The 13,223-nt window shown below is 32.3% G+C and overlaps 1 protein-coding gene across 3 annotated transcripts in view; it reads left to right on the plus strand.

The window, feature by feature from the left end:
• LOC142325982 (type 1 phosphatidylinositol 4,5-bisphosphate 4-phosphatase) overlaps nucleotides 1–13,223 on the plus strand; it is a 104,423-nt gene that overhangs the window by 44,342 nt on the left and 46,858 nt on the right. For all 3 annotated transcript variants that reach the window (XR_012756639.1, XM_075368002.1, XM_075368000.1), the window contains exon 2: nucleotides 6,291–6,466. Coding sequence is in view for 2 of the 3 variants with exons in the window: in XM_075368002.1 (XP_075224117.1) it covers nucleotides 6,291–6,466 (176 nt within the window). In the remaining variant the exon portion in view is untranslated. The remainder of the gene's footprint in view (nucleotides 1–6,290; nucleotides 6,467–13,223) is intronic.

Consider the following 13,223-nt stretch of genomic DNA (forward strand, 5'->3'; position numbering starts at 1 on the left):
ATATGAAAATTGATCGTAGATTCTACCATAAAAACTTACTACTAACAACCATACTGTTGTGATTTTTTCCTAAAGTTGTTCTATTTTCTGTTATTTCTCCTTCATTTTTTCTTTTTTTTTCTATTCAGCCTCCTGAACCACTGTAAGGTAGTGCTTCAGTGGATGAAGGAGGATTATATGTATGAATGTAAAAGAAGGGTAGTCGTGTACAGTCTAAGGTTGACCATTCTTGAGATGTATGGTTAATTGAAACCCAATCCACCAAAAAGCACCAGTATCCACGATCTAGTATTCGAATCCGTATAAAAGTAACTGCCTTTACTAGGATTTGAATGTTAATACTCTCTAAACTTCAAAGTCAGCTTATTTCCAATGACAAGTTCAACACCAGACCAACCCGGTGGGAGTTTCTCCTTCACTAATAGAATTGTTTACATGCACTTGTGAATTCAGCAATAACTATTTTTTTCTGCTTGATGTACCTATATTCATCTACATCCAGTCATTCTTAAATATTCTTATTAGATCCATATTCCTTTATTATCTTTGTTTACAAGAATAGATGTCATTCAACTGATCCTGCATGGAAGTTAGTTATGCCAGTGTGAGGAGGTGCACCATCTTGTTGCCAAATAAAAATTCTCTTTTCCATCTTGCAGTTGAGGAAAGAGTCATGTGTGCGACATATCTTAATAAGAAATTCGTATTATGCTTGCCTCTGTGAAAAAGAATTGCACAAAAAATTTGTGTCGGGATATAGCACAGAAAACATTTAATTTTGGGAGTCTTTTTCACATTACAAGAATTCATTAGGATTTTCTGATCCCTAGTTATGACATACACATATTATATTTACTTTTCCACTAAGACCAAATGTTGACTTCACTAAACACAATACAATCAAAAATGTAATCGTGCTGCTACATTTTGATTAAAAAGTTGGCATGCACAGCATAATTGGTAGTCTTCAAACCTGTAACAGGTGTAAATAGTATCAACATATATGAAAGCATTATCTTAAAACATTTCACACTATCATTACTGGCATTGTTAGTTTTGACAGATCCGGCATTCCTATTCAGTAATTACCACCTGTGTTAGCTGTCAAGTGGAAAGACACGGAATCAATCTGTGGCCATGCGCGCAACTGTCCTTTGTGCTGTTTTATTCTAGCCTTTCTATTTCTATTATGTTCTGCTCAACTGTTATGTATTTGAGGGATGCATTTTAGCATTAACAGCAGAGCTTAACTTATAACTGTGATAGATTATTTTCTTCAATATAAAGTATTGTGGTAGATTATACAGTCAGTCATGAATTACTGTGAGTTTTATAAATTATCTAATTTAAAAATAAAATAGGCATTTTTACGATTAACACTTAATGTATCAGTTAGCTTAATCCACATGATAGTTTTTGAATCTAAAAATATCCATCCAGCATTCTTATTTGTCTTTGTACTGCTGAAATCAGTTAGCAAATTGTTCAGCAACAGGTTAAAGATCTACTTCACAAATTGAAACCTAAGTCATTGCTTCTACACTACATTCAAACTGCTTTTTCGACATTAGATGTTTTTGATAACAGTAAACTTTAGTTTAAAGTTGCCATTAATATAACCTTATCCACAAAAAAATGTTATTATTAATTTGATTTATTTTTATATCATAGAAGTTGATTTACTCATTACTTAAAATACTCTTTGAAGTTAACTGAAGTTCATATCAATTATTTTAGTTTGTACTCATTTTCATAGCTCTTTAGAATTCTTTAAATTTACCTCAGTTTAATCATTACAGGGTTTATATTGTATTGAATTTATTAATTATTTTACAATAAAGAGATTTTATTTTTGAACAGCTGTTATTAATCATATAAAATTTAAAAGATGTAGTAGTAATTGGAGTCTGTGTATACTATTTAAATGGACACTATACACATTAATTTTATAGACGTTGGTTTGGTTATTACAATTATAAAAATATATTTGTAAAAAAATGTATAATTAGTTTTGATGATTTAAAGAATGTGATACTACAAGTTGATGTTTTTATAACAATATAAATCATCACCACCACTCATAATATCCAGCTTATACTGTCTCCAGTAAGTTACATCTCCCAGTAATTTACTTCTCCAATGATTAATGTCTAATGCTGTTATGCTTGAAACCAAAATACATTGCTTTGGTTACATAATATTATTTATATTCTTATTTTTTGTAATCATTTATAATTTTGTTCTTCAATTTATGCTTAACAAATCTCACATTTTATAGAAAAATTTGAATCTCTACTCAGATAGGGTTTATAGGTATTCAATGTCTGTTATTTGATATATTCATGTTTTTTTATACATGTGTATAAATTTAGAAACATTTTAAAATAAAAGAAGTCACTTTTTTCATAAAATAAGCTTATTATTTGAATAATTAGTGTCATACCAGAATACTTTTTCTAAAAGTATTCTGGTATGCCAATGGTATTTATTAGCTTTAGATTATTTTTGTGTATAATATTTGTTCTAATATGTTTATCAGTTAAGAAGTATTATAAAATACTAAATACTTAGTATTAAGTTTTCTTTTGGTCTTTTTATAAAGGGAAATAGCATTTATATTATATTGCTGTACTTATTACTAACAAAAAGTTTTAAAATAATCAAAAAGAATAATTTTATTCCACATTAACAAATTTGTTAACACGGCTATAGTATTTTTTTAATGCATGGAAATTTTTGTGTATTAGACGAGTCTCCATTGACTGGTATTCAAATTTCCAGTGTTGTTACAGGACACATGCATTCGCATCAGCAGCATCTTGGCCGAGGCGACTGGAATATGTTAAAAGCCAAGGTTTTGAAGATAACCTCTGGTAAAGCTCTTAAGGGCTCAGAACGGAGGAGGTGGTGGATGGTGTCTTCCCTTACAAGGTCACATATGCGGCCCTAACTACGGATTACCGCAGCAGGAGGGCTAGGTACTTTCATAGCGTTAGGTCCTACAGGACCTCTTGGGATCTGGCCCTTCTAGGAGCCATCCTGGCTCCTAGCCAGGATGGCTAGGAGCGCAATTCCTGGTGTTCCTTTGTTCAGGAACAAGGGAATAGAGACACTTGGGGCATTGTATACAGAGCCAATGGGCATAAGCGCAGGGAAGTTGAAGATGTCCTCTTGTCAGCTTTGTCAACCCGCGAGGATGTGGTAATTGATAAAGATCGTGTCCATAATAATTTGCTGAATGATTTGCTCCTGGATGACACTATGTTGGGTGAGGTTTCATACAACTGGCATGCCAGACGGGAAGTCACAGTTTTCAAGACAGACTTACTGACAGTCTTCTGAGATCACTGAGGCAGAGGTGCGTCATGTGATCTGCAGTATGGCAAGGCACAAGGCCTCTGGATATGATTGTATCACAGTGGAGTTCTTCATCCAAGCACTTCCAGTAGTTCTTAATCCTCTAACTAGAATATATAATAGTTGTTCTTCACTGGCCACTTTCCAGCGTGTTGGAAGCGTGGAGACTTGGCATTTGTTGTTCAAAGGTGGCAACAAAGATCCTACTTTTAGTTCTTCTTACCAACCACTAATGCTCTTGCCTGTGATTGGTAAGGTTTTTGAGAAGGTCATATATTTGCATATTATTGTTAGATTGGTCACTGGTCGTGTCATTGTTTATGCTGATGACACACTGCTACTGACTGAAGGGGATTCACATAACAAAGTAGAGTTCAGAGCTGCTCATGCTTGTAAGACACTCCGGCTGTGGAGTCTCCAACATAAGATGATTTTCATCCCAGAGAAAACCACAATGATGTTGCTTAAGGGCCGATTGGCTGCTTCCCAATGAATCCAGGTTTGGGTGGCTGGTCTCCCCATTCAGTACGTTACGGCTGAACGTAACGTATGTTATCCATTCAGTACGTTATCCAGGTCAAAAGTACCTGGGTGTTATCCTTGATGAGTATGTAGCAAAAAAGGCCGCTGATGCTATTTATTAGAATCTGTAGAGTCATTCATCCTGTATTGAATTACCATACCATGTGTATCCTTTACAAAGGTGTCAGTGAGGCTATTATGCTACATGCTGCACCTGTCTGGGCTCATCGCATAGCTTTTAGGTATTACGCGGACATTTTGCTGTGGGCCCAGCAATTCGTCTTGCTGGCTGTTATAGGTGGTTATAGAACAGTCTTGCAGGAGGCAGTCTGTGTTACAGCTGGAGTCAAACCAATAGATACCTTGGCTAATGAGTGTAAGGAATGCTAATTTTTCAAGGTAAATAACCTATTGACGACAGAACAGAAGCAGGAGATTGAAGACTGAGGCCTTGTGTCTTGGCAAGTCAGGTGGGACAAATCCCCCTACAGGTCGTGCTACACACATGGTACATTTCCTATAATGTCTGATATAGGTGCGATTAGATGGGTTTCCCCCAATCGGTATATCACACAGTTTCTCTCTGGGCATGGTGCCTTTTGGTCGAGTTTGGTGGATTCGAGTCAATGCCTGTATTGTGGGACTGATGATACAGTGGACCACGCCCTCTATGTCTGTCTCCAATATGAGGTTGGAACATTCATGAGCTTTAGGTAACTTGAGAGAATACATTCCTTTCTGGATTTCCATATTAACTGGATGATCCGTGAGGAGTGGTCTATAGTGGCTGGTTTTCTTCACGCCCCTGCGGTTTAGTCAAGGTATTTGATTGTGGCAGGATCCTGGATGGCTAGGGTTCTGGCCTAGGCATTGGATTGGTTGGAGGTAGGCATACTGGCATCGTGCCACGGTTATATTGGTATTGTTTATGATTCGATTTGGGGCTCCTGCTGGCGGGGGGTGGCCATGCTGCTGGGGTATGGTAGCCCATGCAACCAGGGGCGTGGCATCATTCCGCCGGTGACGGTCCTGATTGTGACTTGGTAGTGCCATGTGAGACTCCATGATGTGACTGGGTGGTGGTGGGGGGGTTTTTCCCTGGCTTCTGCGCAGACCGGAATGAGGTTACATTCCCCTTGTTAGGTGACCAACTTATTTGGGTGTAGGTGTGAAAATTTCTGTGTTGCATGAAACATAATTTTGGTTGTTATGAGTGTAGAACTGATTTAACTCATTCGTTTTCTGAGGGATTCACTGTCATGAATGGTGCTTTCAAATTTGGACTAGGTGTGGGGTTCGTGCTTCTGCGGTTTCAGTTAGTTAGTTTGAGGGAATCATGTTAGGTTGGATGTGAAGATGTCCATTTGAGGTCTACATGAAGGCTAAATGTGATTTGTATTTTACTGATGCAAATGTCTGCCGAGGCATTTACCTGGTGGCATCCCAACTGAGGCCTGGCTGATGGCTGTAAGATGTGGTTAAAGGGTCTAAAGATGACCTCCAGTAAAGCCCCTCGGTAAAGATTGGAACGGAGGGGGTGGTGTGGCGACTAGTAACATCACAGGGTGGGTGTCTTCCCTTTACGGGATTGGAAGGACACACATATCTTATAAGTTTTCATTTCTTATAACCCTATCACTGTATGAATTTTATATTAAAATGATGCCATACCTGTTATCCAGCCTGGTACGAATGAATAAGACAAAAAAAGTAATTGAGTAGGATAGGTGACAAATACACTTGCTATACAGAAGGGAAATCATGGATTGAATAGAAAGTCTGACCATAAATAATTGTGCAGGATATAAATAAGTGGTACTGGAGTCAATATGTTAAGCAAATATTATGTTAAAATGGGTATTTCCAATCTAATCCAGCCCAAAACCTTTTCCTATTTGTATAACATATTCCTATTTGTATAACATTGGTGGTAATTTGGTAAATTAAGGAATATTAATTAAATATCCTTTTTACATAATTGGAAGAGAAACCTTTGGAATTTACAGTTAGCATCAAATTTACTGTGTACAAGTTAATTTAGGCAAATCTGCCAAGTAGGTGTATTACCAGCAGTTTAACGCAGTGTGATTTATACTGTACTGTTTAGTTCAGCAGATAATTTTTGTTTGTATTTTTAGATAATCTTACACCTTCAAAATATTGTAATAATATTTTGATAACTATTTTTGATTTTCTTGATCTCCATTTATCTAAAATTTTGGATTGGATTTTGAATGAATCTCTGTCCCATTCTTCCCTATCCTTTAATCAATATTTTGGCAGTTGTTTTATACACATTTTCACTGAATAAAGAGAATGGGTGCTGGGTTAAGAGTCATTATTTAGGAAACTTAAAGTTTCTGTTATGTAATTTTATTTTCATATTGTGTATTATTTGTTGTTTGTTTCAGGTCAAGAACCAGCATCTGTTTCACCTATTGGTCCTGATGAGTTGCCACCTCCATATCAAGCGGCTACACAGGGCAATCATGCTATGGTCACCTGTAGAGTGTGCCAAGCTATGATAGATGTATCTAGCAAACGTGAACAGCATGTTGTCAAATGTAGCATATGCAATGAAGCTACAGTAAGTTTATTATTTTTTAAAATACTCAATCACCGTTCTGTAACATAAAAATAGGTGATATCTATTTCTCTTTGTTTTGCTGAAATTGTTTCAGTTTCTAGAAAAATCTGTGCGAGTCCATTTACTGTAGTGGTAAAGATTCTTCTAACTAAGCTAATTGTAAAATTTATATTTAAGCAATTATAGTTTGGCTTATTTTCTTCCTCCTACTTTGATTACCATTTTATTTGCTGGTCTCTTTGCCCAGATTGTATCTATTACCTTACGTTGAACTCAAAAATTCAAACAATAATTCAATAAAAAGCTGTTTACCATTATTCCTAAAATTATATTTATCTAATTTAATGTTATTTTTCTACTGTAATATATCTTAATTTTTATATGACCAAAAAAGCAATGAGCTTAAAAAATACTTTGAAAAATAAATTTTAAAAATAATTAAAATAAGTATTAAGGAGTTACTTATTTGACTGTTTAGTTAGCATTAATTTTTTTACAACTGAAATTCTTCATTCTAATATATCCATTATGCTTAAATATAAATGCAGTTTTGAAGAGAGATAATAAAGAAGATGTGATGTTTATAATTTATTTAAAAACTATTACAAATTATATTGAGATTTCTTTCTGTTAAAATATTTTCCTATAATCCACCCTCAGCATTTGATTTATATTAAACTTGACTGAGGGAGAGCATTCCCTCCATAATACATTATATAAAATTAAAAAAAAAAAAATTCTTGCTTGAAATCTTAGACTTGTATCTGTGAGTAAATCATTACAAACTATATCATCCAGAGTGGGAATTGAAACCTGCTCAAAATTTGTATTTTTTGTAGTAGCTTTACTTTTGCTCATCTACTTTTATTTTATCCTAATTGCCAGTAATCATCGTCAGAAAAAAGAGACGAGCCCCTTACTAGTATTTAAAAGACAAAGCTAAGGATTCTATTAATATTTTGTCTGTATAAGTTTTATATAAATTGGTGCTTACTATTCTTTCACGATTATTTTCTTAAAATTAATTTTTTTTTTTCACTTACTACTTTTATTTCCTTTAATCCCTGTTCAGTCTTTTATATGTTGCAGAAATCTCAGCATCCACAGGATGTATTTTTTATTTAAAAAATTGTGGGGTAGGAGGAAATGAAATAATATTCCCATTTTTTATTTTATTGAGATATCAAACATTATTTAGACTAGATTTTATTATTTATTTGGTCTATAATTTTATAGTTTTATGTTTTTTTATTAAGGTTTGACAAACACAATCTTTTATTGGGAAAAAGTTTTTCAAATTATAGTTTCATTAACATCTTAAGATAATCTCACTGTATGTGAGCGTTTGTTAAAAAATAATGTTATTAATTTTACATTATTTTTAAAGTAGTAAAATAGATTAATTAAAATTGTTTTTATTATGATAAAATAATTGCTAAAGAAAGAAAACACAAAAAATGATGTAACTCCTGAATTTTCAAAACAAATTCTTAAATTATTTCTTTTCTTTGTAGAAAATTAACTTATTATTTTATTTAAAATACTTTAATCGTATTTGTAATGTGAGAATACCTCTTAAGTTGATTTTTATAATATAGGTTTTTAAATAATTTCAATTGGACAGTTTAAAAAACTGGAAATCTAATTATAATAAAAACTGTTTTTAAAGAAAACCCTAATTGCAGTGTAAAAAAATTAAGTAAATATAATTTTTTTTAAAGTACTGACCTTCAATAATGCAATTGAAAATGTCTTGAATTTCTTTCAGTAAGTGTATAATGTAATTAAAACATTAATTTAGAAATAAAGCCTGCTCTTAACTTCCTAGGGGGATACCTTTAGGTATCCCCTTCACACATGATTGTTTTGCAGTATTCACACATGAAACACTCCAAAAGTTCCCTTATCAAATAACATGACATAACTCCTCACTAGCTCTTACCATCAAAGTTTCAATTGTTATCAGCATTGTAGATTCAAGCTACACCTATATCCACAGAACTGATAATGGGAAAGAATTAGATGAAGGGTTGGCTGGTGAGAAAGGGCAACCTGTCGATCGAGGTTGAGTTATTTTTCCAAGGAACCCTTGTAATATTACTATTATATATATAGACATACAGATTGGCTGAATTGCTAAGAGCACAGTTTGAGTGTCTGCTTTTGCAACTAAATAACTGCCTGTACGGCCTTCCAGAACACAATCCTTATTATACATTGCATGTAATATTAAAAATATGCTAAAAAAAAAAACAATGGTTTGCTGCTAAACACAGTTACTTAGTGTAAAACTTATTACATTTATTGATATAATTTATCTCTTTATGATATTACATTATCTTTATATGAGTATTTAATGATGTAAATACTAAATACTTAATGAGTATTTAATCATAAATAATATGAGTATTTTTAATATACGAATTTATATTATCAACCTAGAAATTACTTTTAATGATTTATTTGTTTAGGAACATTGGTTTTTATTATACAATGCATTTTTTACATTACAGTATATAAACAAAACCACTATTCATTGATAACAATATTCAGGAATCTTTTCATAAATGATAAATTACATAATGATGAATCATACATATTAGCCACATATAAATTTTAAATAATGCAATCTAAAACTTATTTATAACCAATTCAGTAAAGTTTATATATTTATATCCATAGATGAACAGTGTGCTTATTTATATTCATTTAAGTATCATTATACTCATAAAAAACCATTATAAATATAAAACCTTTTGAAAATAGTTTTTATTTAAAAGTGGTATGGGCTGTAGTTGTATTGTTATAAGAATGTACCCCTTCAGTTTAATTGACCATCATCCTCCATTTGAAACAGATGTGCTACAACTACTACTAAATAAACTTGTAACAACAAACACTAAAGGAAACGTACGTAAATATTTGTAAGTTTAGCAATTATTGCATTGAAAAGGTTCCTTTACCTTATTTAATTAAAGGGGTACAGGTGAGATAAAAATATTACCCTTTATGGCTTATGAACCAGTTGTTTGATAATATGCAGGAACCGCTGGACCATTCCAAATTTTTCTTTTACTGCCATATTTATTAAACTTTAAGAATGGTTTTGGGCAGATTTATGTAGATAATATATTTATTTGATAAGCACAGTAAAGCATAAAATGAGAATGTTTTATTTTATAGCAAACTTTAATTTCAAACAGAGGATCTTTCCCTCATCTTGTGGATCAGTTATTGGGTTTCTCTTCACTGATTATGTATTTCATTAAAAATTGAAGTAAATATTTGAAAAAAATTACTAAGAGTTCTTTTCCAGGCCGTAGATTAGAACATGTACGTAGAATTGAGCTTGTATTTAATGCAAGTAATGCATAAAGGTTTAGATAAATTATGGTATAATAAACTCTTGGTTTACTTTGTATTGTGGAAAGGATAAGACTTTCAAGATTTAATAAATGTTGATACAGTTGAGTTGATATATTTCTTGGTATTTTCTATGTAAAAATATTTTGTAATTTAGCTTAAGAGTTGGTTTTGCTGGCAGTTTGCTGGTTTTTTTAACTTTGTGGAAGTTCTAAGGATTCGTTTTCTAGATTGGGGTTTTCATTGATTCCATAAGTATTAATAATCTGTCGAACCAGATAACCAGAGGATTTGTTTTTTCTTTACTGTTATTTGTGTCTTATTTATTTCCATTTGTAAATTAATTTCATTTTGAATTACCTGGGTGTGGGTGTGTGTACAGAGTGGACCATTTAAATTGAGACACATCTTTATCTCAAAAATATTTCACATTTTAGGAAAAAATCTTTCCTATTAAAGTTTTTCCATTTTAAGGGGGAAATGTTCATAAATTATGTTGTCCTTGATAAGGTCAAATAAAGGTCATTTCAAGTTCAACATAATTTTTTTAAAGTAGGAACCGATATTTTATTGTAGAATCGAATTCTTTGAAAAAAATTAAACATTTTTTAGACTTTTTCATCCAAAATTGATAGAGGGCTTTAAATTAGTGTATTTAGTTTCATTAGCGCTGACCCAGCTGACGAGTTACATCCACCTAATGTTAAATTTTAATTAAAGAAAATTAAATTAAACAATCAATTAAATAATTACCCTAAATAAAATCCATTTTTGTTTTAATGCATTTTTTAATCAAATACTACTTACCGGTATGGTACATAGCCTACATGTGTTGCACGCTTTGATCGGTTAAGTTATGTCAACTCTATGAAAATATTTGGTTAAATGAATTACTGACACTTTATATATTTTTTTTAATACTCATTATTTTAAATAATTCCAAAAAACGTACTTTACATAAATTACAGCAATAAATGTTCAAAGGACCTACTTCTATGCATTTTTCGATATGCTTTAAGAACGACCAATGAACATAAGTGTTCAAGAGTTTCTCTATTGATATCTCTACATATGTTATACACTCTTTCATGTTTTCAGCAGTATTTCATACTTCTAGGTAAATCATTTCTTTAAGATAATCCTATAAAAAGAGTCTAGTGGAGTAATGTCAGAGGAATCAGCAGGCCAGTGAACTAGACCAGCTTGACCAACCCAGTGATCATTGTATTAACGGTCCAAAATTACTCTGGTGATATTTGATAATGTGTAGTGCAGCCATCATGATGATGGAATTCTAGATCGTGGATACCGGTGTTCTTTTGTGGTTAGGTTTCAATTAACCACACATCTCAGGAATGGTCAAACTGAGACTGTACAAGATTACACTTCATTTACACTCGTACATATCATCCTCATTCATCCTCTGAAGTATTATCTGAAAGGTAATTACCAGAAGCTAAACAGGAAAAGGGAAGAAGCCATTATGATGAAACCTACATTATTCTTCTCTTCGCCAAGGGTAGTTCATCAAGCAGTAAAGGCAACTGATTTTCTAGAAATTGTATATTTCTCTCCGCTCAAATTTCCATAAAAAAAATGCAGTCCGAGTAATGTACAGTCTATGATTCCATATCAAACATTGACAGTCCATGGACAAAGATGTTTTATTTCCCTTAGCTACCATGAATTTTGCACTGCCCAGTAATGCATATTTTGTCTGTTTACTGCTCCATGATTAGTAAAACCTTATTCATCAGAAAACAGAACATTAAGAAAAAATGTTTAATCTATTTGTACTTTTTCCAGCGCCCATTGACAAAATGCTATTCTTAATTCAATATCATTGCCATGTAATTCCTGATGCAGTGAAATATGGTACAAATGGAATTTAATATTCTCAGAACACTGGTTTTTGATTTCCTGGAGTCATGTGAAATTCTTCTTGAAGTAGGATGAGATCTACAATGACTGCCGTAGCCACCACTATTTCATTGTTTTCTTCTGTCACAGTATTTTGATGGATCTTATTTTTGGCTTCCACACTTCCAGCATCACCAAACTGTTTTACAAGTCTGTACACAGAAGCACGACTTCGAGTATTTCTGCCTGGGAATCATAGAGCATACAAAGCTCTTGTCTGATCAACATTTCGGTGACATTCCCTGTAAAGCAAAATTACCTCAGCTTTTCGCTATTTGTAAATTGTTCCATAATTTCCACTGAGTAAGAATAATTAATAGTTGGTGAGCATCAAAGTAATAAAAGGATTAATTGAAGACACTGATAATACGTTCACTTAAGACAAATGTCATTTGCAACTTGAACTTTACTTTTAGGCTATTTTATAAAGTTTGCTGGAGTTTACTAACTCAACTTCTTTTTCTTCTTCTTCTTCATTATTGTTAGCATTTATTGTTATTTATTTAAAATTTAATTTTGTTTTATATAAAATTTAATATCAGCTAACGAAACTAAAAAAAATTATAGGCCTGCACCGTGTTTGTAGATGAATAATTAAAAAATGTCTGAAATTAAATTTTATTATTATGTTTTTGCAAAGAATTCGATTATGTGCAATAAACAGTATGTATAGGTTCCTATTTAAAAAAAATTAAGTTGACCTTGAAATGTACCATTATTTGACCTTATCAAGGACAACAGAGGTTATGAACGTATTTCCCCCTTGAAATGGAAAAACTTTAATTGTAACATTTTTTCCCAAAATGTGTAGTTTTTGAGATAAAAATGTCTCAATTTAAATGTACAGCAAAACCTGAGTTAATGGAATCTGGATTTAACGGAATCCTGTCTACAATGGAAAATTTCCCTGGTCCTGTGAATTTTACCAAAGCTATGATGTTAATTTTCCCTGAAATAATGGAAACCTGGTGACGCAGAAATGAAAAAAAAATCTCACGAGTTAACGGAAATGTTTTTTGAGAATATGTAGAGTACTGTGTAATTTTTGCAAAAAAGCACATATACCCATTTAATCCTATAGATAAAGTACAGTACTAAATTTTCCCACGATGTAAATTAGAATATGTACACTGTACGGCACTATAATACAGTATACTGTAATATGCTATGTTACAAATTACCCTGCATAAACAAAAATAAAAATTAGTTATATCAGAGTTGTAACTGATAAATTCATATTTAATATTACATAAATGTTTACATTTTGAGTAACTTGTTGCCAGTCATAATAGGCGACAACAGGCAGATAGACAGTCTGTGTTAAAACCTAGTACAGGTGACGGCACACAGTTATCATTGTTTTGGCTACTTTTAAACTAGTCTTTATGCCTGTACATAACTTAGCACACTCATAATTCCTTATCTCGAGTCACAATTTTTATTTAAATAAATTATGTAATTGTTTTCTTCTTTA

Source organism: Lycorma delicatula, chromosome 6, assembly GCF_047948215.1.
Source record: "Lycorma delicatula isolate Av1 chromosome 6, ASM4794821v1, whole genome shotgun sequence".
NCBI lineage: Eukaryota > Metazoa > Arthropoda > Insecta > Hemiptera > Fulgoridae > Lycorma > Lycorma delicatula.